The following is a 26,037-nucleotide window of genomic DNA, read 5'->3' on the forward strand; positions in this document are numbered from 1 at the left end:
GAGAGAGAATAAAAAAAAGGAAAAGGAACAATTTAAAATGAGGAATTACATATGCAGAGCTAGGCTGACACTGACAAAGAAAAGGGTTTCAGAACCTCAACCATTATGCCATGTGATGAACATGAAACAAGAAACAAGTATATAAGATTTTGTTTTGATACAGTAGCAGTACTTTTTGCCTGAAGGGGATGTAATGGCCTGCCAAAATGTTCCCTAACCAATACATTCCAACATACTTTTCTGTAGCACTTCTATGCTTTGGTGCTGCGTGCACCTACATAAAGTAACAACCACTCCTGATCCTGTATCTGGTGCTGAACCATTCCAGAACTATGTCTAAGGTATCAAGCCACAGCTATTTTTCCTAGATGCAATTTTAAATAGCTGGTAGAAATAGAAAAAGAAAAGAGGAGAAAGAAAGGGGAGAAAAAAAGAGAAAAGCCATTGAAAAGTACTGAAGAAAGCTGGGGCTCTAGGAAAAAAAGGAAAGAAAAAGAAAAAAAAAAAAGTACCAATGGTTCAGTCTGAGCTTTCTGTTTGCTTCTCAATATATCAGGCCTGGAACAAGTTTCTCAGTGCAAAATATCTTTAATTGGCTGGAAAGCATTTAAGGAAAAATCTTTTTAATTAAAAACAGAACCTACAAGACATGAAAGCCAAGGGGGTTGGGAGAGGCATATGTTGACCTTATGAAGCTTTACAGCAGAACTCTGCAGGGGCTGTTTAAACTGAGAAAGCACAGTTTTAATTAAAGAGTCCTGAAGAACAGACAATTCAAAAGAGCAGGTCAGCTAGATTCCAAGAGGTCAATTTAAGCATAAGCAGAAGGAAAACAAGACTTCTGGTCATTTTACCTTCCTCTGGGAGAAATCTGTTGCTAACCAAGCATTATGCTCTATGTTTCTGAACACACAAACTAGCTGTCCTCTAACCACCTCTATGAGTGTTGCAAATCATTGTTAAGTGTTTATAGAATGCAAGAAATTTTCTGAAGTCCTCAACAGTTTCTTAACAGTGGATCGCATTCTGAAATAAACTCAATTGTATTTTTCCCCCCTGCATGGAATCCCAGATATGCATAAACATATGCTTAAACATACTTGAAAACAGAACTCTGCACCTTGCTGAGCTTCAAAAAAAGGAAAAAAGTAAAAAAAATTAAAAAAATAAAATAATAGATCCAGTGTATCACCTTCCTTTTTTTTTTTTTTTTCCTAAAAATTTTCTTTATTTTTTTAAGCTTATTATGCTACCAACATACTTAGTGAAGCTAGAGACTTTTCCTTGGTATTTTGAGACAAAATAATTATAAATAAATATATAATATTTATTTTATATGTATATTTATAAATATATTTATTTATTTATTTATAAATAAATAAAATAATTATAAATCCAGTCTCCAATATGAGTAAAAATGTAACTAAAACCTATCAAGCTGAAGAGATTGTATGGTATAAGAAATTCTGTTGATGGTAATCCTAGCAGGACTGTAACTTTTCTACCTCCTGCACATAATGATATTAAAACTGTCATAATTCTATCAACATAAAATAAGATGCTACAGCAACAAACTGTCTACAGACAGAATTATGATTCTACGCAAGCTCATCAAAAATAACTATTTTTGATATGTTCATATGGTCTTGTGTTCTAGTTCAGTGATCATAAAAAAACAAACCAAAACAAAACTAACTTCTGGAATAATCTAATTAAAAGACATACCACCATTCATTCTTCTAAAGAAAGCTCCAAGTTGAAAGTCTCACTTGCTTTGGGCATCACTTAGTTTGATTTTTTCCTCTCATAAGGAGACATTTTGTCATTTAAAACACTAATGATCTCAATTCTGGTTGCTACCATTTGTTGCATAACATTATTGCTTACTTCATTCACCCATTTATAATACATTTCAAAAGAAAGTATTTAAAAGAAGTAAATCCAGGTCTAATCTATGCCTTGGGATGGCAATGATCATCTTTCATCCATCATGTTGCAGTGTTTTGGTGGCAACTTCTTAGTAAATTGAGTTTAGCACTTAAAATAACATGGATGTTCTGAGTTCTCCTGTTGTGCAAATACAGCAGAAATATTTTAATTGCAGACATACTGAGAAATTCCACTAAGAAGTTAATGTGATTCATTAGGGATAAAAATCTCAGAGCAAATGAAACTAAAATGAATAAAAACAAAGTTCTAGACTGTAATTACTGCTAGAGAACAAGAAGAAATTAGACTGAATGGCTGAAAATTTGTCAGCAAGTTCTCTGAAGCTGCACATTTCTGTCTCCAGTTAACATAGGAAGAAAGCATGCAAATGTACAGGTAAACATGCCACATTTGCTCAGACCAAGAAGTGCAGCCACTCAAGTTTGAAGTCAGAAAAACATATCCTGAACTCTTTTAAGACCAGAACCACAATAGAGTAGCATTCATCTAAGCTTTTTTTTTCTTAAGATTCCCCCATTCCCTCGCAAAGTACCTTGGTGATTCCATTTTCACCCAGGCCTTTTCTGTATTTACATACAATTGCTAAAAGTAATAGAAAATCGGCGCATTATGTAGCCAAAACTTTTTGGTTCTGACAAATGAAGATGACCTGGTGAAGGTTAAATGTTAGACAGACAAAGCTTGTCAAAAATTTGCATTGAACGTTGATTGAGTACCTTCCATCAGATAGCTTCTTCTCACGTTATTGGCAACATTCACCACTGAAAGCTGCAGTTCTGCTGGATGACTTTCTTATTATTATCTCTCAGTTCTACGGTGTAACCGTGTTCCAGGAATCTACACTCTGTTTTTCCTGATAATGATCTGACTTTATATCATAGATGTCTTCACTGCATACTCCATAGATTAGTACCATACAATTTACACAATGCCTTAAAAATGCTATCCCTGAACCAATATATATGATTTAGAACGCAACAGAGTAACTATCACCAGTAAGACAATATTACAGACAGTGTACCCAATTGCTTCAGTACCTAATTATTTTGCCACGTTTAGCTATAACTGTCAAATTTCAAAGGATTTAAAATAGCATGTGTCAAAAAAGCCATCTCCCTATTTATAATCTTGGAAACTCTGTTCATCAAAAGCAGAAGTCTTGAAAACTTAGCCAGAAGTTAAGGATTTATCTGTAGATTTATCTCTAGTCTTCCCTGCAACAAGAATTGAGGTAGAATATCTTGAAACAAGTGAGACTGATTGTGAAAAAAAAAAACCAAAAAACAACAGAATGAACTCAAACCACTGAAATCCGCATTTGTACAGCAACATTCATTATGTTTGCTTAAAATTCTGAACTTAAAGACTAAGCCAAAACTTAATTTTAGTTGCATGCAGTTACATGAGTTTATTTTGTACTCTGGCCAGTTCTTCAATACCTACTCTAGTGTGTGCAGTATAAGAATAGCTAGACAAGATAGCACAGTGCTGAATAGTTATTTTGGCATTGAACCTTCTTCCTTGTGGCTGAGGCTGGGAAGGTCACCCAGCTGTCAGTGGTCCCCATTCCACAGCCACCAGGTTCCTGTAATGTCATCTAAGAAATGTGCCGGAACTAGCTCAGACACAGCTTAGGTGCCCATGTTCAGCCCAACAATGCTATACCCCGTACATCACACAGAGCTCCTAGCCAAAGAACTCAGCACCCCACCTGCCTTGTAATAGCAGCATCTCATGCTTCATAGTCTACATTCAAACTATCTCCAGAGCTGCTATCCGAGTCCCATCCGACTCCCAGAACTTGTATTTTCTTCTTTGTGTCCTCATGCATAGGACCACAGATGTACTCCCTCTGCTCTGTTGTTGCTTGATGAGCTGTTCTGTAGTAGAAGAAACACTGGCAACAAGGTGCTCCCATGCTAATTTATGCTGTGGGCACTTTTTTTTTTTATTATTCCACAGGCCACTATAGTGATGATGCCTTTTAACAGAATTAGTGTATTAGATCAGTGCGCAGTGTCAGCATTTGTGCAGCACCCGTAGTGTAGCTAACAATTTTGATATCAACGTATTGGTACTGGAATACTTGCCTCCATTTTTCCCCACTGTTCGGAAACATCTCCAAAAAGTCCGAAGAAAAGATGCCCTGTTATGAGGGGTAGCTTGGACAAAGCTGAACTCACGGAACAAAATGTGTGTTCCTTGACGTACGCTGTTAAAACTGTGGAGATAAGTAAAAACAAGAGAACGTTAGAAAGCTGAACCAGTGTGAATGTTCTGGAGCCAGCTGGAACAGTAGCAAGAAAACCACTGGCAGTTATATTTTGTGAAACCAAGTCTCTAAAGCTTATATCCATCTGTCCTCTAGAGGCAAGACTATTTGCAAAAACCGCACATTGGAACTTAATTATAGGAATTAGAGGTTTGTGAAAGTCAAATTCATTCTAAAGAATCCCAGCAAGGGGTGTCCAAGAGCCATTTAAAGTCTTGAGACCAATCCACCAGAAAATGGCTGGCTAAGAGTTACGGTTGTTTGTCTGATCAGAAGATGCCCTTTGTTTTAGCATCGTTTATATTTCAATGCCATTCTCACCACCAGTTTTCCTTGAAGCCACAAAACAAAACCAAAAAAATATTTAACACTTGCCTCAAGATTTCATTTTTAGGTTGATTACTGAGACATGACTGTATTAGATGTATAAAATCTACCTCAGGTATCATGAAAAGTAGACTGGCACTCCCCTAAGTGATACTCTTGCACAAGTGCATTTTGAAAATAGTACCTGATCACTACAATGGAAAGTCAGTTTGATATTCAGACCCTTGTATTTTAGTGCAGATTTCTCATATTTGAATTGCATGCACTTTAGGCTGACTTATTATAGTAAACATTTGTCTTAAAATGCTTTCTCTGAAGTATAAGAAGCTCTCCTTTGGGTATGGTGAAGCTCAGCATGTAAGAACAATGGAAATGCAAATACAAACATTATGTACCAAAGGTACAATGATAGAGTTGCCTCAAAGATGGATTTTGTGCATTTCACTGTGAATCATGCATGTGGGACAAAGCTTTCAAACACTCCAGAGAGATCATTAAAAATATTCACTTGGGACAGCAGCTTAACTTGTCCACACGAATATAGAGCATTAATGAAAGAGAATGAAGAGAATCTAGAGAATTAATGAAAAAGATATAAGCTTATTTTCATCACAGCAGAACCTCTCTGTGGGTAGCATTTCTGCTGTAGACAAAATCCAGTGGTCAGTGGGAACCCTTTCAACTTGCAATTTTAAAATCAGCCCCTTAAATATAAGTAGTGTAAATCACTTTTTAAGTTTCCTAGCTCAGAAAAGTGTCTTACATTTGAGAGGGAATTACACCACAGATAAGCAAAATTAAAGTCAGATATCAGGTGGGAGGATGGGAGGGTTGAGAAAGGCCAATGTAACTTTTTCAGATAAGAATTTGTATTTGTTCTTTTATGTCTCTGTAAACAAAACTTTCTGTCATATGTTGAAAGCACCGATTCTAGCCCACCTGTTCTGAAGGAAATTCATGCAAAATAAGTACAAACAATCACATTATGATTAAGAAACACACATGATCTTTGAAGTTTGGAGTTAGAAGTACTCCTTCTGTAAACATAATGAATAAACAAATTATTTCATATTTATGAAACCAGTGCTGTGCAAGTCAGAGAAAAGCACAGTCACTGTACCAGCAGACCTTAGTAAGCATCCGCTCTGCCTGATCGAAATACAACCAATGAGAGGAAAGGCTTCCATGACTCTCATTGTAAGTGAACAGTACTCATTACAAAGTGCTCTAGCTCACTGCTTCAGAGGGAATGAGTACAGAGTATGGGAAAGTAACATGATTTAACACAAGATGACTGTGACAAAGCTGGAAATGGGATTTCAGTTCTTCTCACCCCAAACCAAACCAAGCCTGTAAGACTTTTTTCATTTCTTATTTGCATTGTTTTACTGATGATTTGTCAGGCTGATGGAAGAACGAGGGATATAAATAAGAAAATGAAGAAACTTTGTACAATTGGAGAAGGCAGCATTCAAAAAGATGACACATAGAAGGGACGTTTTTAGGAAAAGAAAGAAGATGAAGGCAAGAGTACGCTTGTTTAGACCGCTGAGGGAGTCAGAAAGAATCACAGAACTGCAGGATACTCAGAGTAGTTTAAATCTGAGAAAGAAATGAGGAGGGTTAGCTGTGCAGTGAGACATCTAAATGCAGCTGAATTATGTTGCTCAGAAGAACTACAGTACCTGCACTATCTGGAAGCAAATCCTGGCACATCTATGATGGAAAGGTTCAAACATGAAGCTAACATACTATTAACTCGCAGGAGACAGCACTAATATCTTGCTTCTTAGCCCTAATAAAATGAAAACTCAAATCACTCACGTTTTCAGCATGGGATGGCTCTAAAACTACCATGAACATGGCTAGTAGAAGTGACCTGCAGGTAAACCCTAGAAAAAAGAAAAAGACTACCAAAAACTCTAGCAGTTATTACAACTGCATGTACGTGGTATGACCATCACATTACCTATAATTTTATAAATGCTTGCAGGGATGTCTTTTCCAGTTTCTTTTGAAATAAAACAAGCTACCGCTCCAGAGGAACAGCTTAAGTAAGCAAGATAACAACAGCAAGGCAACAAACAGTTCCAACTTTCTCAGCAAGTTTAACAGCTGCTGAGATTCCTCCTTTAGGATTGCTCAGTCTTCCCCCTGCCTTCCTCCCACTGAAAAATTCATTCCCTTTGCAAAGTCAAGTGGCCAGAGCTTAGCAGTGCATTTCTGCAGGAGAAAGACTTATGACCAAACTAGAGCATCTTAACACACTATCAATTTGTCCTCATTCAGTTAAAGGCAGGTCTGTAAACCTAGAAGCAAAAGCAGAAAAAAAACCTTCTCATTTATCTGGTTAACTTCTCCTTTCCCCCCTTCAGGTTTTACTGTGGTCCTTGGCAGAGAAACCTTTTAACAAGGCTGAAGGTTTCAAAGCCTCCTACTACAGACCTAATGGTTGCCTTGGTCTTCTGTTACCAGGAAACAGCACAGGCAAATCAGAACATTAACAAAAGTTACTAATGACATGATTTTATTTGTCTTGCAGAAGCTGAGACTAGAAGTTGAACGAAATGTTCCTTAGGTAACCTCAGTTCATTACAACACTCATATTGCTACCTGACTGGTACTCCATTAGCCAAACAGCTTCCCTCATTCACTAAAAGGACATTCTGGGGAAAGATGAGAAAGAAATAGAGCAAAAGTCGTTGCTCAGTTGGAAACTCTAAAGAAGCTTCTGCAGTTGAGACTTCAAGGTCTTGCTTTGTCACTCTTTATCCTCACAAGCCCTAGAGCAGCCAAACCACAGCACTGCATCCCTTCCAATAGCACTGCTGAGAAAGCTGCACCTTGCAGCACATCTTGTCTGCACTTGTGGGACTACACAGGCATGGGAGAGGAAGAAAACAGCTTTGAGAAGAGACTGTGATAAAACAGCCCCAGCCCTCAGAAATGGCCCTGCTGGGAACTCTAGCACTCAGGTGCTGCTTCTCCAAACAGAGCTGCTTTCACTGGGGCTTTGTCTTTTGTGTAATTACATTTCGGCAACTTGCCAGAGTTCAGAAACTTTCAAGCACCCTTTTCAAACCTTTGGACTTCTAAATAGATTGTGAAAGTCCCAGGATGCTATGGTAACATCCCAATTGAAACTCACTACAGTAGTTAGCCTCTGCCTGCTGAACTTTGGCAAAGCTAACTATGCATAATGCAGAGAGAGCCATGTGTCCCCGACAAGGACAGAAGAGCTTGTCATGGTCCTGCCTCCCCTTAGCAAGTGCCACCTTTGGCTACCATGCAGAGAGCTGAAGGAGTGAACAGGACCCCTCCTCTACTAAAGAGACAGCAAAGAACAAGGGCCAACATTCCTTAACTTACAGCATACTGTTTGCATTTTCCTCTGAGATCATGATGAAAGAAGGAAAACTCACTGTGAAGGCTCATCCTGCTTCTCTAGCATGAGCACCTCTTTTTCCATCCCCAACTTCTCTTCCCAGTCCCACTGGCGTCTCCATCATGAATAGACAATTGAGTGCCTTAAGTGAGAATAAGGTAGTCTCAAACTCAAAGAGGCTATGGCTAGACTGAGTGAAACACTTGTAGGGAAAAACAGCACAGAGGACTTGATGACAACATTTTGGGTATTTCAGCATTTGCTTTTCTTGAAACGTGCATTGGACTAGCTCAAGTTTGGTCCCATGGACTGCATGCTCATTTGCAGTTGGAACACATCTTTCAATTTAGTTCCTCTGAAAGGAACCCAGGTCACGAGCTCCAAGCACTTACTGTGCTTTTGGTATGAACCAAAAGCACAGTAAGGATAATCAGGAGTATTAGGATTAGAGACATTTTGTACAATGGGTAACAAAGAACTAGCTCTAGCAATAGAAAATACTGGAGGCTTTAACGTTCAGGAAATTTCTGTTGTTAAATAACTCATCCACACACTTTAAAGCATCCCCGAGTGATCAATCACTCTCACCCCAAGGTTACGCTCTCTACTAGCAAAGCGAGCTGTACCTTGCCTGGAACAAGCCCTGAGAGGGAACACTTGAAATAGCAGGCACCACTGAGAAAAAAAAAAAATCCCAGCTTCACTACTGCTGTGAATAAATTACTGCTGAATGGATGTGGTTTAACATAAACTAATACGTGAAGAATAGCGATCTTAAGTTTACCACACTATGTGCAATATGCAGACCAATCACTGGGTTATTTCCTTCCTTATCACTCTTGCTTGGAAGGTAGTGTAGGAACATTAGCATACCTCAATGCAAAGCTACTGTATTGAGTGCTTTTTAAAATTCCTTAGATAACAATATTTGGGAGAACAAAGTCAGCCTTAAGAAAATCAACGTCTTCCTCTAATGAAATTAACAGTACTTTTCAGGAACTTCCACTGAAATGTGTTAGCAGTATTAAGATGAAACAGATGCTGAAGGTTATTTCTGATGGCTGGCTTTAAGGAAATATCCTTAAATATCCTGGGCAGATAGGAAATCATTAACACAACATATTGGTGAGTGATGTAACGCTGCAAATATATGAGATTTTTTGCTATGCTTTCTGTCTCACCCACTCAAGTTTATTTCAGCTGAGGGGTGTGGAAAGAAGGAAAGGAGAGACACAAATGCTAACAATTTATTTTCAGCCTTTTTGGTACAGGCACAGCAATCTTTGTATTCATGGCGGCATTAGTACAGGTGGTACAGAGATTATCCCAAGTACTGTATGAAAGGAAATGAACAACAGCACCTGTGACACAGCTCAGAGCAGGCAGTGAAAAAGCCTTCTTGTGTTGCTTTGTAGCAAAACAAACCCTCTGAGACCAGTCTACAGATTCTGGAAAAGGAAAGGATGAAAGGAGTTGCTGTGCTTGCCCTTTATTACCCGGAATCCCTTTATCTTTTTAGAGTCCTCTCCCTTGATTTCTCCTCTGCTAGGTCAGTAACTTAACACCTTAAAGTTTTCAAATGAAAAGCTAAAATGACCTTACCATGCTGAATTATTAGTCCAGGATTTAAAAAAAAAAAAAAAAAAAAAAAAAAAAAAGCAGCAGCAGCAGCAAATAAGGGCTGGGGAGGAATCTCTAAAAACAGAGGCCTTTTGATCAGAGCAGCATCCTGCAGTTTGCTGTAACTCAAGCTGGCCATTCTAACATAGTAGGAATTAAGGACTCCCCCTGCCAGGCAAGGACCTATTAAAACACAATAGCTGTTTGAAAAGAGTAAGGCAAGCTGATATGGATATAATAGGCCACATATTGAGACCCCTTTCTACTCTGAAATAAAGCTGCTTCTTGGAGTTATGGGCTGGGAAACCTAGTATTCAGGAAGATGGGAAGGGCATACAATAGAATACGGTAAATGGAAGATGGTAAATAGCCATGCAGAAGTCCTCTAAGGTGCTTAGGGAAAAGTAATGAAGCCTCAGAGATAAGCATCAATCACTAGGAGTAGCTTTTTCAGTCTGATCAGGTAATTTCAGACCACATGGTGTTTCAATGAGTCTAGATATGCCTTGATGGTATAAACAGAGGTCTACTTTTTACAGTAGAATACAAAACCACAGCGTGTTGCCCACCACAGAGATGGCTGTGTGAATACTGTTGTAACTGGTTTTATGGAGATCACTGTAAGTTCCTACCCAGCTGCACTCCAAAACCCTCGTTTTACCCCAAACATGTTAAGAAAATATATATCCAGAATTACACAAAGGAAGCTGTTAACTCCCCAGCTAATGTATTTAGTATTTGTTCAAACTGGTCTAGGTAGCCATTATAAGGAAGAAGAAAATTCCTTATTGAGCTGCTCTATGACCTTCAATACTCTGAGGGCATGGGAGATTCAAGTCCTCTACATTATTAACACACAGCCATGATCTGTGTTCTTTGCCTTAATTCATAAGCAAACAGATAGTTTTGCTCTCCCTGTCATGTTGTGAATAGTTTCAAGATGATTCAGAAACCATTCAGAGAACTGGAAGCATGGGAGAGAGGATGGTACAAGGAGGAGAAACAGAGTTAAAAATGAAAACTTCACACAGTGGTGTACAGATTTACCCTGGTTTAACAACTTTGGAAGACGCTATGGAACTGACATTGACTGGAGATGGAATTTGATAACAAAACATCAATGTCCACTGAAGGAGGAGTTTGAATTCAAACAGTATTGAATGACCCATCCTGTACTGTTGAGAACAAAACATAATGGTGAGTAAAGGCACACTGGCTTCTCAGAAAGGTGAGGCCAAAGCAACAAGCATAAGTAAAAGGCCCGCTTGCTCCATTCTGCAGGTAGTCTCCTGTACACCTCATTGTAAGACAGTTCCATGTTTTGAAAATCAGAATTTGATTAGTTTAAAAGACAGTAGCACAATCACATCACAGTGACTACAATCCACAAACCACTGAAATATAATTTCTTAATTATTTTCAAAGGAGATTCAATACAGTTCCACCATGTGTGCAGCCTCCACATTTGCTCTTTTCAGTCTTGGTTAGAGGGGGGAATTTTAGAAGGAAAAAATTACAACTAATACTCTTTCACCTATTCAATTTTGTTGGCATGAAATACAGCACATTAAAGACTAAGCAGCTTCCAGTATTTCCATCATGGCAACAAATGAACACTGCTGTTTCCTTACTATAGATGGACCTCCATCAATTTTCGTTAACATCAATTTAGAGATTACTTAGCTAAACCACTTAATGCTCACTACAACTGCATGGCTGTAGCGTTGACCAGCCGCTGTTCGTCCAGCATATTTGGAGATATGCAATAGGATTAATTTTACAGGGCATGAGATTACTGCAAATCTCTGAGGATAATTATATGAGGTATACAGAGGTTGTATGGTTTCATCACTAGACAGCATCAAAAGTCTGTTTTTTTTGGAATTGATTTCGTTTGATTTCTATTTGATTAAAAAAGAAAATAATATTAGGGTTTTTTAAAAAAAAAAAAAGGAGAGAAGAAGCTAAAATAAGGTTTTTTTTTTAAATGCACTTTTCAGTTGAGATAGAACTATAGGGCTTACAACTGTTTGCTACTCATGGTGATATGGAGACATTTAGGGGATTTTATCCTGCAAAGGATAAGGAATCTTATTAGAGAATCTTATTACATCCCATTGCTGTAAGCATTTGTGATTTTTTGCAGCTTGGCATATCCAGGTTAGGAAAAAATTTACATTTGTTGGCCATGTCCATAGTTGAAAGACACATATTCGTTGCAAGACAATCAGAAATGCTCCTCAAAATTACCTGTAACACCAGAACATTCTACAGTCTAAGACTGAGCATTACCAAAATGTAAAACACCTCAATCCTGCTCCATTTTTTTCTTTAAAATCTTGCTTATAAAGATAAAATGCATCTCAAGCTTAAATTACTTCATTACTTTTTAATACAGTCTTACAAATACACGAGAGCTGCTCTGAAAATAATGCCTCCTATTATACGATGTTGGTGGCCTCTGATATATTATCAGAGGTGGATATTGGTGATATGGCAGTAGAGGCTGAGTCTTCCCACCACTATTCCATTACACGTTGTTGCTGTGTGACAGCTGGCAGCAGAGAGGCAGTCTGACAGAATGGCTTCAGACATGAAAGTGCATATGAAGCAAATGTGTGTCACTGAATTTCTCCATGTGGAAATAATTGCACCCACTGATGTTTGCTGAATGTTTATGGAAACAAAACAGCGAATGTGGGCACAGTGAGGCACTGGGTGATGCATTTCAGCAGTGACAGCCATGGCGGTGGTTCACTTCCACTGGTGCAGATTTATACGAGAGTGGCATGCAGGCTCTTATTCATTGCTGGCAAAAAAAAAAACAAAACCAAAAAAACCAACATAACATATGGTGGTGACTATGTTGAAAAACAATGTTTTATAGATGAGAATTTGCTCTATCAAACAGCGTTACTCTGCTCTTTCAATCTGAGACAGTTTCCGTGGAAATAAATAGGAGGCATTACTTTTGGAGCAAGCTACTTAGATAGATAAAAGCCAAGTATTCTTCTGGAATTGATCTCCTGAATGCATATAATAATCTAGACTCACAGCAAGATACTTTAATGAAACTAAACCAAAAGGGTATTGTTAATGCTGAAATCATCACGTATTCAGCAGTGATTCTGTTCTATCTTAAGACATGTAAAATATTCGTGGAGAAAATAGCATATTAAAAAAATTAATTGCAGATAAGGATTAAACTATGACTCATTACTTGTAAATTCCTTGTAAAGTAAAAACATTACCGTTAGTTTCCAAATTTTCTATGTTACTTTGCTTTTCTAAGGCTTCTATGTTCTACTGTATTTCCACTGCCATTTTCCATTGGCACATTCCAGGTGCCAATTCCATGTTTCTAAAACAATTTTCTTCAAAACATTTACAGAAGCTGCAGGAAATCTAATCATTACAGCTGGTGACCAAGTATGAAAAGAGATTACTGCTTTATATACACATTGCAGACTGTATGCAAAAGACTGTAAATAGACCCAGTACATCTGTTGTGGGTAAGTCGCTATTTGTCTCAGTTTTTCCCTCCCTATATATTCCAACACTGAGTGACTCAGTAAGCACAAATAAGACGTTTTCCAGAATGATGGAGAAAGATGTTTGTCAAACAGCAATCTGCACATTGAGTATCTGTTTAGCATTACATTGAGCTCAGTTCCAGAGCATTCCTCACTGGAAGACATACAATATAAGATTCTGACTGAAGGACCTTTCTGCTTCTGCAAGAATTCAAACTAAAGCAGAGCGGAGATTTGCAATCAGAAATGCCGAAACAGGGAAAGGGAAGTAACTGTCATATACCATGGATATAGGAAAAACAATTGATAGTTGGAGAAAAAAGAAAAAGAAAAGAGTCATCCAAAAAGGGACACGATGATCCCTATGAAATACTCAACTGATAAGTTATGGCAAAATAACCACAAAGAGCTCACACAAGAGGCTCATTAAAGATGTTCTTAGGAGCTGCAATGACTTACATATCTCTTTTGTTGCACTGCCAAATGCAGACAGCTCAAGTGGACTGGTCAAGTATGAAAGCTACATCACAAACAGGGTGTACCAAATAAAATCACTTCTGTTACCTTCTAATCCAGATGAAAGTGACTAGTTTTCAGCATTCTATTGAAATTAATTTCCAGGGATCACGTATGCACGTTCAAATCTGTATTAGCAATATTTGTAACTACAATGAGAAAATTTGAAAGCATAAACAGAATTATGAACTAAAAGCAGAGAAAGGATAGTGCATTCAAAAATAGCACAGAGAAAGAGCACAAACGCCAGCCAACACAGATATGTGTAGCCCTAACACTCTTACAGTTTGCCAAGTTTCTGCACTTCACCTTTTGAAAAATTTCAAGTGTTTGTTTTTCAGTGTTGGTAACACTTCCTATATGCAATTTCAATGATCACTGGAGGCACCTCAACTCTATGGCAATCATGTTGCCTTTCAGCATTCAAGGCTGTATGAAGGAATAGAGACACACCCAACTACACAGAAAGCTCTTCCATAAGGCAGCCAGCCCAATTCTCCTTCAGTTATTCTGACAAAGATTGCAAATATATAATTTCCATTACAGAAAGCAGTAGGAACAAAGCAAGTAAAGACAGCATTGATACACAGTGAATACATGCTTGAAGCATCATATTTGGACCACGCTGCATACAGAACTTGCAGTTGTCTCTGTTCAAGTAGCAAGAGCATACTGCAGCTTGGCTATTTAGAAGTGGAGGCTTATCCATGGAGAACTGTCCTGTGCTGCCAAGATGCTGATATCAAGTGCTAGCATTTGTATGTTATGGCAAGTTCTCTAGGTTTTCCTGTCACCACAACAGTATTATACGTTTCCTGTGTGGAGTACATTACTGAATACCTCATTAAAAGTAAATATTGCCTCTTGCATTCAACTTGCTCTTCTAACTACAAACTTTATAAATTTGTCCTACTACCAAAATTTCTTCTTTTAGATTTTTCCCCTCTGTTTTCTTTGTAAGGGCTTAGATTCATCCAAGCATGTGCTCTCCTGTTAACTTCTCATGTATACAGGGAGGGGAAAAATCAATACTTCTTCTAATATATTTGCAACATGTACAAACTACAGTGAGGATGAGTGCGTTATTCCTGTTAATATATGCATTTTTTTCCAGCAGTTTACTCAATAGCAGCCATCCCAATCAACATATTTGGCACGCTAGGACTTGTTGCAATGTTTGTTACAAAGAAACAACTATGGGAAAAGAAAGACTTTGCAGAACCTGCTGGCAAGATGAAGATATTAATGCTGTTTCTGCTATTAAAAATAAATAAATAAATAAGGCCTGTAATAAAGAATCAAGCTACAGGCAATCCACAGGCTCTACACAAAATTCATCTAATTTAAAATAACAAACAATCATACAAAATGTACACCCCTTACACTGCAAGCAGGTGGTACTGAAGTCTCATTTCTGCTATGGGCTGGAGAAACTTAGGTTACAAAGGAAAGGCTTTCCTATTTTGATACTTCTCTGTAGGGGCAAGATTGGAAAGCAACAAATGGACCTCAACGGAAAGGCTTTGTGTCCATTAGCCACACATCTGTAAGTGTAGAGATAGATATGCAACTATTATAAGATCCCCAGAAAGATTTACCACCAAACTCAGTCCTGCAAATGCACGTGTTCTCCAGAAATAGGCATTCAAAATGCCTCTCTGAGGAACTTATTCACGTTAACTGCAGAATCTCCTCAGAGTTGCTGGCATGAGCACTGCCTCTCAGAATGCACGTATTTATTCTCTCTCTACTGATAACTGCAGAGTAAAGGAGATGCAGACAGCGCTCTTATGCAGTGTCATAGGGATCGAGAAATCTCAAGTAAGAGACAGTCAGGAGCCATCAAGCTCATAATCCCAGCTGAGATTCTCAGCCCAAAGAGCTCCTTCACAGCTGGGCCATTGACAGCAGCAAATTCATCCCTATCACATGGCTCACAGCAGTCATGCACCGACTGTGATCATTTTGATTCTTTCTCTCCAAAGCAAAACAACTGCAGAGGTTCTGAAGTTCTGAAGAAGTACTGGAAGAACATGCAAAACATAATGTCTATTGCAAAAATAGTATTAGAGAGCATATCAACATGTGCTGTAAGTAGCTGAAAGAATTTTTGCTTCCTAGATGCAAGTTTATAAAAATAATAATAATAATAATAATAATAAAAATTCAAATGATGACACCTGATTAAGCTCCGTCTCTCAAAAAGGGAATACAGTACAACTTGTCAAAGCCCTAAGGACCTTCTCACTATTTCTGTTGTTTATGCCTCCACACTTCGTACAGCTGTAAATGTTCTACAGTGCTGGATGCTGTAAAGTACACGCAGTACAATATAATTTCTGTCTTGACAAGCTCATACTATCCTTGCAAACAAGACACAACAAGTTACAATGAAAAGAGGAAAGATACAGTGCAGATGACAGCAAGATGATGATGATAAGACCTACATACACACAGATGCAAAAAAAAAAAAAAAAAAAGAAAGAAAAAAAGTGGCTCTAAGATAGCTCTAAGAACCTCTCCTCTTTATAAGCAGATAATTCAGCTTATTTCCAGTTGTCATTCAGCACTGCCCTCAGTGAGTGGCTTATTTCTCACAGGCATCCCATCTGTCCCATTTCCGGCCCTTCCCTTCTGCCTTTTCCATTCCCCAAGGGTATAGAGACCATTTTAAACAAGAGGACATTGTTTCCCCTGCAGATTTCATCCAGGTATCACAACATAGAAGTACAAGACTAGACAAGCTGGTGTCACTGCTATTGCCAGATTAAGCCAAAAGAGCAGTATCACAGTAGCCCCTAAGGAGCAAATTGAACAAACGGTCCCAGCCAATCTAAGGAGCAGGACAAAATGAGGTACCTTCTTTACTATAAGTTAATACTTCTCAAAACTTTCTATCCAATGACCTCGAGCTATACAGCGCTACCAATCCTGTTACTCTGAACTAAATAATCACAGAATCACAGAATCACAGAATCACAAGGTTGGAAACAACCTGCAAGATCATCTAGTCCAACCACCCTCCCATTCCTATTAGTACCACAAGCTACTAAACCATCTCTCGTAGCTCCTCATCCAGGCGCCTCTTGAACACTGCCAGGGATGGCGACTCCACCACCTCCCTGGGCAGCCATTCCAGTGCCTGACCGCCCTCTGAGAGAAAAAGTTTCTCCTAATATCCAACCTAAACCTCCTCTGGTATAACTTCTGGCCGTTTCCTTGGGTCCTACTATTTGCCTGGGAGAAGAGGCCAGACCCTTTTGCACCACAACCTCCCTTCAGGAAGTTGTAGAGTGCAAAGAGTGCAATGAGGTCTCCCCTGAGCCTCCTCTTCTCCAGACTGAACATTCCCAGCTCCCTCAGCCACTCCTCATAAGGTTTGTGTTCCAGACCCCTCACCAGTTTCGTTGCCCTTCTCTGGACACGTTCCAGGGCCTCAGTGTCTTTCTTGTAGTGAGGGGCTCAAAACTGAACACAGTACTCGAGGTGCGGCCTCACCAGTGCTGAGTAGAGGGGGATGATCACCTCTCTGCTCCTGCTGGCCACAATATTATAAATAAAGCGTTCCCCTGTGTAAAATAGTGCTCTACACAGTGCAAACCTGCATTTTAAACTAAAAATCTATTCTAAAGGACCTAAATGCAGTGTCTAACCATCATTCCCAATGAACAAGCACACTGTAGATAACTTATCAAAACTGTCATCAGAAAGCACACAAATGTGAACATGATCCAGCAGGGATACTTCAAGTCAGACTCAGATGAAAAACCCCTTACAGAAAAAGAGGATCTTGGACATGAATCAGTATGCACAGAGCCCAGTGGAGGTAGTGATGCATCTGCAAGCAAACAGTAAGATGTCTTTCTCAATCATCCTGCAATTGGCACATGGACAGGAAAACATTTCGCCATAAACAAAGGAAAACAAGAAGTGTTCTGGGAGAGGTACATTAAAAACAAACAACAACAACAACAACAACAAAAAAAACACCACACCAAAACCTTCTAGAAGAGCATTGGACAGCGTAGGGTATCTACCTGCAAACTGGGAGAGAAAGTTTCAAGCAAACTACTACCATAGATGAAAAAACAAAAATTACTAATGGAAAGTCTTTTGGTCAAGGACAGTTTTTTGCTGTTTCTTCCAGCTAAAGTGAAATAAACACAGCTTCCCTTTAAGATCCCAGAAAATTTAAAGTAGGACACAACGCACATTCCCACTGAGTGATCAAATGCATTAGCACAGGGGCCCTCTTTTTCTTCAGTACAGGAACAATCAAGAAAATAGGATGATAAATAATGCATAGGAGGAACGTGTCCCTTTAAGATATGCTGGCGCAGAATTTAGGTTGGAAGAAGTAAAGCAGCATTAGTCTGTAATTACACAAAGGGCTTTCAAGAGTCTGCATTTCATGGAGATTCAAAAGCAAAGCAGAGATTTCTTGGGTTTGTAATGAACAAACACCAGTAGCATTTCAGCAAATCTATAAAATCCAAACCAGCCCTGAGAGAGGCACAATTTTACTCTTTTAGGTAAAAGATGCGGATTAATTGGCAGAAGGGTGACTGAGCCCATTCTTGTAAGAGTCAGGAGTGAGTCAGATGAGAGAAGCCTCAAAGAACTCCCAAGATTGAAAGCAGATGTCCACATGATTGGGACAAATGAACAACCAAATAAAGTGGGAGAAAAAAAGTATCCTTGAAGGCTAAAAATATTCTGGAAGGAGAGCAGTAAAGACAAGGGTCAGGCCTCTGCAATCAGCAATCTTAGTGCTCGGCTGTGGATAGCAGTGGAATACATAACTGGCTTCATTTCCTGAACAAGGAACAACTTATTGCCTGCAAAACACTTCCAGCTTGATCCATACATAGAGAGATGCATGATCACATAGTTTTTCAACTCTGAAATTTCACTCAGATAAGCTAAATCCCAACAAAACTAATCTTTTCTTAATGATCACCTATAAAATGGCTGTTATAACTGTACAATGTTTTCAAGTGACTCCCGGTAAGGCAGGGCACCGCAGTCCATGATAGAGACATGATAGGTAGCCATGAGCATCCTTCTGTGATGAATCCAGTCAGAAGAGTGCATGGACACTGCTATTGTACAGTGTACCCTCTAAAATGAGTTAATACGTAGAACCCATACTTGACACACAAACTTCTTCTCGGACATCAGGGGGAAATTTGGACATCAGGGGGAAATTCTTTACCCAGAGAGTGGTGAGGTGCTGGAACAGCTGCCCAGAGAGGTTGTGGATGCCCTGTCCTTGGAGGTGTTCAAGGCCAGGTTGGATGGGGCCCTGGGCAGCCTGGTTTAGCATTAAACATGGAGGTTGGTGGCCCTGCATGTGGCAGGGGGGTTGGAGATTCATCATCCCTGAGGCCCCTTCCAATCCTGGCCATTCTGTGATTCTGTGATTCATTATCTTGGCAAAGCTACAAAACTTGTGTTACTTTATCCCATACTTTAAAAAAAGTTACTTCTGTGGGTCTACATGCTGGCTTGCTGAATTCTGGGCTTAGTCTCTAATTGTAAGTAAACACAAGCAAGGAATGAACAGTATGAAAAATCAGACACCCCCAACAAGTCCCTTTATCGTAAATCCCAATAGCATGCTTCTAAATATGGGCATGCCAACCCTCTTTCATAGAATAACATGGAACAAGCAAAACATTGGAACAGTGCACACAAACCTTAGGAATCTCACAAGTTATCTTTGAGTATTAAGGCATTAAGATTAAAATACAAGTCAAGTTTGCTTGACAGAGCAGTACAAGCTGGTGAAGTTCTCAAAGCACAGCCTGAACACACACAGTCAGGTAGACAAGTACAATTTCACTGGGCAGTAAGAGCTTAAAACTAAGCTCTGGGAAAATTCCTGTTAGATCTAAGTCTATATTTGTGATCATTTATTCTTCATTTCAAATAAAGCTTCATACACTTCACATGCTAGGAGTTTCACAGCTCTCAGAATTACTAAGGCTGTTTGTGCTTTGGGTCTTGGACACAATGCCATCTGCTAAGTTCCACCCATATCACAAAAGGAAAAAATGAGTGAGCAGTTTTTTATTACTTGTGAAACAAACAAACAAATGTGGTCTATTCCCATCTTTCAGGAAATAAGATGCTCCGTGGAATTTTCAGTGTGAATGGAGCTGCTTTAGAAACTCACATATTTGAAAGTAACTGGGAAAAACATAAGTCCATCACATGGTTGTGCTCTATGCTCACAATTCTGTTTGTTAAAATGATCTTGAATTAGTACTTATTCTTTCAGAAGCAGAACAAGAATAGGAAGTGAAAATGGTTATCGGGACACGATGAAAGAAGAAATACTGCAGAGAAGCAATGTGGGCAGTTTCAAGTAAACATGGAAGACTTATTTGACCACTATTTAACGTTTGAAGTATATATGAACAAAGGTTTAGAAAACATCCCGAGGTGTCAACTTGAAAGCAGATGTAAACCAAATCCAGTTTGGATAGATGGCTGAACAACAATTCCAACTGGGTATTATATAACCTTGCTTTCAATCCTGGTAAACAAACTTTGATGTGGGTGGAGGTCACTACAGTCATGCTCTTTATCATTAGGAACTTGTTTACTATTTGTTCAGCTGATTAATCTCAGTATTATTTCTGTGGAAAGTCACCTGCATCAGATGGAGCATCATGATTCCCAGTCATATCAAGTACACAAGATTGTATCATTATTTGTCCCCAGTAACTACTGCCAGAGATTAATTCTCTACAACCATCACTTAACAATGACTACTAGCACTGCAACTTGCTCACATAGTGCAAGTGCACTGTTTATTTATTTGTGCAATAAGACTTGCATTCCGGATACTATGCATTGATTTTTATTTTTTAATCTTTATATCTTGGTATATCCCTACAGAAAGGGAATGCATTTTGAGTTCAGGCTACTTTAAAGACAAAATCTTTATATACTTACATATATATATGTGCATACATACATATATACATATAGGTACACATATACATACACATAAATATCCCTGTAAAGCTCACGTAGTACCAAATATTTTATCTATTCTAAAATAGATTTTGAAGGTCGTTTAAAGTCAATTTTTACTCCAGTTATAGCTGCAGAGTAAGATTAACAGTAGAACAAGACAACCTCAGTTAGCTGTTTGATTCTTCTTAATTCTACACTTATACAGAAAAGTGTTGCATTTTGTAATTGGGAAAATACAAAGCTAAATTATCATGCTGAGTGCTTTAATTTCTTGCTCCCCTGCTACCTGCATAAGTCCTTAAAAATGAAAATAATTATTAGCACAGATAATCTTTTCTTACTGATTTGTTGAGAGCAAAATAGCTAAGGTAATACTAAAAACCATATTTCCTCATTACAATGCCATCTACCTCAAAGATCTGTTATATAAGCAGATGTAGCAAGATGGCCCATATCTTACTTCCTCTGCCAAGCATGGTCAAAACCGCACTGGCCTCGAGCAGCTTGTTACTCTGTCTCAGTATAAAAATTTATTTTTAAAAAAAAAAACAGCTTTAGGAATTTCCACTCAGATTTGCTGCATAATTTATTTTAGTTACTAATTTACCAGAGAGAATCTCAGATATCTCTAAGTTTAAAATATGCATGGTGCTGGAAAACATAACCTAAGTTGTCCAGACAGCTCAAGTAGGAAGTTAGATCTCATCATACTTCAGTAAAAAACAAACAAAATAAACCAACAAGGCCCTGGTCAGCCTAGAAAGCAAGCTGCTCCTGTGCACTGAAATCCTCTTCCACAGCTGTAGTACAGAGATTTCTGTGAAATGCTCTGCACAGTCATTAGCCTCAAGAAAAAAATTAACAGGAAAAGAAGCAAAAGAAGCAAACAAGCGGATTTTCAAATGGGCATAAGAAGACGGACTGAAGCATACCAACTGCAAGCACAACCATTACCAACAGATTTCTTAATGAAGTGGCCGGAAGACTTTTAAACACTGTGTAAGACATCAAGTTGGCAAAACATGCAGTGATTGGCTGAGTCAACATCAACAACACTGGAGATCAGTACACAGTTTCAACTCCCCCCACCAAAAACAGAAACAAAACCAACAACTTCCCAAATTAGTAGGAAAAGATTATCTGTGCTAATAATTATTTTCATTTTTAAGGACTTAGGCAGGTTGCGGGAGAGTGAGAGATATTCTATTAGAGCATTCAGCACGATAACAATTACACAAGGAGACAAAACAGTTTGAATCCAAACAGAAAAAGAAAGAACAAGCACTGCTGAAACCAGAAACAATCCCTGCTTTTGAAAGTGGCTACTAGCTCTGATTAAGCCAAGCAGGGTTTGCTTTTCTATATGCTTTTAAAGGCTTCATTTCCCAAAGTGGCTGCTTGACATGAATGTAACAGGAGAGGTACCAAACGGAACGAAAACCCATGCACGTTTCTGAGACGTACTCAGGCAGCCCTTGGCTAACCCAGTGAAATCTAGCATTCACAACATAATCAGCATGTGTCCAGCTCTATTCTCCATGTACCCTGCCTGTTTCCAAAAGCCTCTCTCAGGCTGGCCCTATTGGCAGTGTCCTGATGTACTTACTATTCAGTGAAGAACCTGGCAATGCCATACTGACTAATATCTTCTCTGTTCTCCAGCAGCTGGCTCACTGCATCCTCCATGTACGTGAGGACATGCCTTTGAGCTGCAAATAAAAGACAGTAAGAGACAGAAATTAGAATACAAGGGGCCTGCAAAGCCCAGACCCAGACCAGCCTTGTCGGGGCCTTACAAAACAAGCCAATGAGCATTTGCTCCCTCATTTAGAGAGCAGAGGTTTTATTCCCCCAGATTCAGATAGCAGAACTCCTGACCTAAATCCTGCCATCTCTCCTGGCTACACAGTTAGTCACTAACAGCGTGGACCCTTTTTCAAATCCTTTGAGATTCTGCAAGTGAAGGAAGAAGAGACAGAGCTGTGAGACTGCTATGCTGGAAAATGCTTATCCAAGAGGAATTCTTCATCTCTTCTGAGTCACAGCCATCTTTCATATATAAATCACCAATAGATCAATGAGGCTGTTGTAGAGATGTAGGTGCTCCCTGCCCCTCCCTGCTTACCAAAGCCAAGTAGCTTTAAGCTTGTTCTGTAAAGTTTTTTTCCTAAAGGTGCACAGAAAAGTACATCCCTTGCCACACAAGCATCAATGACTGTCCTTGGAGTGGCAGGTAGGGAACAGATCTCATTGCCAGGAGAGATTTCTACTGCTCAACAGTCAGTCCCAAGTAACTGCCTAGACCAAACCTGAGGAGGTTTCAGAAGAGGCAGATCTGCCAGTACCCAACCACACTAGGAAGTCTTCTGAGTAAGACTACAAGACAAACCATTTTGCTGCTTCTGCAGGGGGCAGACTGCAGAAATCAAGCATTTGCCAGGAAGGAAACAGTGCAGATTTGCCACTGAGCGCCTTTGATGTTCTTGGCTGGAAATCAACTCGGAGGAACAAAGAGCTGAGTCTGGCGTGATGCACCAGCTAGCAAGCAGTAGACTTTCCAAACCTACAAGTTCAACAATCAGAAAACAAGTCACAACGAACCCAGGAAAATTGTTCCTAACCTGGAAAGCACACAAGCCCTGTTCCCAAAGCACACACCTCCATCCTAAACACGTATGGTACTGCACCTTTGCAAGTAGTGTCGTGTCCTAAAAAGAGCAGGAGAAAACCCTTAGGGGATATAGGAAAGGCGAAGGCTGTTCTTGCTCCTTGCCAATCTGTTCCAGACTTGGCAGCATCACTCCCCTCAACTAGCAACTGGCCAACCACAGACCCACATCAATATTCTTCAAACCATTTTAATTTGTGCTTAATATCCTGGTAGGCATCAAGCCTGTGCCACTTGATACACAACATGGAAGTCCCTTTCATCTTAGTGTGGGGCAGGTGGGCTTCAAGAGAGGCCCGGAAATGATTATTCCCAGTGGATACAGTGATTAAAAGTATATATGAACATTGATTGCTATCAGGGGATTTCTCTGACTAGAACACTTTTTAGGACAATGGTAAAATTGGTTAAGCACACCCTGGAAAACACCTTGCAGCTGATAGCAAAATGGTGAGCCAAAGGTTCAAAGATATTATCTGGCACTAAAAGATACAGGGCGTAGCTTTATTTAATTATTTTAATGCAAAGGAATAAATTTAATTTATGTGAGTGATTAAAGAAAAATAGTTCTGCGCACCTGTGTCCCCCGAGGGAGGAATGAGTTGTGCAGCTCAGTCACGGTCTTAAGATAACAGCAGCTGGGTAACTTTATTTCAGCCCATCCTTCTTCCCTCTTCATTATGTAGCCCATCTTGCACCCAGAAACATCTTCCCAGGCCCCTCTAGAGCTGTCAGCAGTACCAGATTAAGACAGGAAACCACAGTAGCAAAGAGGCTTCCACTTCTCTCAGGCCACAATATGTTCCTACTCAACTGCAAAACCATTTTCTAAACCTTGTGGGGATGTATACACTCTCTGTTGTGGAAGAGCCTCTATCAGTGGAACACATATTTTTGTTATTCCACTTCTTTAGAGTTGTTAACCTCTCCCCTAAAAGCCTAAAGGAGTAAACAGGCATGGTCCCCACAGTGCTACACATCACAGTAAGACTGACCTCTCTAACAAATACCTTTGAGTCTGCTCCTGGAGAATAAATTAACATTCAACACAGAATTTCAGACATTTCTGATGCCCTTAAAATTGTACACAGATATGTATGGGTCACTGATGAATACTGTCACTGAAAAATGGATATTTGTTAAACTTTTTGTTGCATGGTCTCAGGATCCTGGCGAAGATTGTCTCTCCTTATTTCCCAAAAGACACATAGGAAAGCGGGGGAGGGAAGAAGACGATGAGCAGGGAAGCTAAAAACAAAACAGCACTTGCAATCTACTTAAGAATCCTCTCTCCTTGACTCTTCAACTGCTGTGCTGTTTCCCAGGTAGCGTGGTTCACACTGCTAAATCAAAGCCCTGCTCTGGCTTCCTGTTTTCTGGCTGCCGAGTTGCACAGAGTGGTACAAGCAGTATGTTTTGTAGCCCAACCAACTCTATCCTACACAGAAAAGCCATAGAAAAAATTAATTTATGGGCAGGTTCTAGCAGGCCAGAGAGACAAAATGAAATGCCACGGGTCTAGTTATAGCAAAACATTAGTGGCATAATTTATATAAAGGGTACTTTCCACAACAAACATTGGAACTATATGGCAATGTTACCTATTTATGTAAGTGCAAAGTTAAAAATTCACAGGGTCCAATGCAAAATAAACATGATTATTCATAGGTTTTCATTCTGTTTCAAACTCTTTGAAAATTCAGGGAGTTAATGTTGTATTGGTACAGATGCGGCTCCTATTTTTTAGGCCAATTTGGCAATAAAGCAACAAGTCCAAATCAGAATGGAAAGCTCAGATGCTCACAAAATGCTACAATTACAACCCGACCTCTCTATTCATTGTCCTTCAGATAGAATTCCAGTTTACTGCAGCTTCCACACACATTATCCTCATCATTTACTGCTTCTGGCTCATTCCACCTATGGCTCTCCTCCCTACTCACACAAAATCCTCCAAGCTAATGGACCATGCAACTCCTTTACTAAACTCAAAATCCCATGCCACTACCCCAAAATGGAACCAAGCGTGCCTGCCACATATATTTGGTAGGTACCCCTTCTTGTTGTCAGACCTAAAACCTGCCAGGCACCTCTCACAGAAAGATAGAACAGCATGAAGTACAGAGAACAATCTTCTGGCAGCCAATGACATGATGCTAAGTAAGTTTCTTTTCACAGAGTAGCTTAACTCTTATCATGAAACCTCTAGCGGTGACATTGCACCTAGAGCGCACAACTGATTGCAATACATACAACATAGCACTCTCAAAGTCAGCTACCACAGCACTTGAGAGAATGGCACTGATGGCATTGCCACTCTATCACACACCAACATCCCACTGTCACTCACTTGCTCAAGGTTCAAAGTGCATTTTGGAATTACTGCCCTTTGGCTCAAAACCAAATTCAAGGTTGAATGCTGGCTGTTCAATTCAAGCAAGGCCTGATCGGGTCATCCAAGTTTCCTCCGGCTTACAAGTAAAAGGCAGACAAAGAAATACATCCACACTCTGTTCACAATCCCTACATTCTCCATTACAATAGTAAAAATAGTGCTTTTATAAGCCAATGAATGACTTGTCTCTTCTTACAAGAGCAAACAGTTCTGGTAATTTGTAGATTCGACTAAAAATATTCTAAGAACAAGAACTGATATTTGAGGAAAGTCTTGAAGGAAAAGGGAAATACTACTGTGTGAAACAGAATGTATGCACTGACAATCTCCAAGTCAGAAATTCAGGAGGAGGAAGGAAAGTACATGCCACCTTTAAGTAACAAT

At 39.3% G+C, this 26,037-nt stretch overlaps 1 protein-coding gene across 1 annotated transcript in view; it reads right to left on the reverse strand.

The window, feature by feature from the left end:
- Positions 1–26,037, reverse strand: part of CUNH11orf49 (chromosome unknown C11orf49 homolog) — an 84,017-nt gene that overhangs the window by 51,658 nt on the left and 6,322 nt on the right. Inside the window, exons 2-3 of the mRNA XM_042862559.1 lie at positions 22,197–22,299; positions 4,041–4,171 (exon numbers count right to left, since the gene is read on the reverse strand). Coding sequence (XP_042718493.1) covers positions 4,041–4,171; positions 22,197–22,299 — 234 coding nt within the window. The remainder of the gene's footprint in view (positions 1–4,040; positions 4,172–22,196; positions 22,300–26,037) is intronic.

This window comes from Lagopus leucura, unplaced genomic scaffold, assembly GCF_019238085.1.
Source record: "Lagopus leucura isolate 7727_CA_CO unplaced genomic scaffold, USGS_WTPT01 Super-Scaffold_1, whole genome shotgun sequence".
Taxonomy (NCBI): Eukaryota; Metazoa; Chordata; class Aves; order Galliformes; family Phasianidae; genus Lagopus; species Lagopus leucura.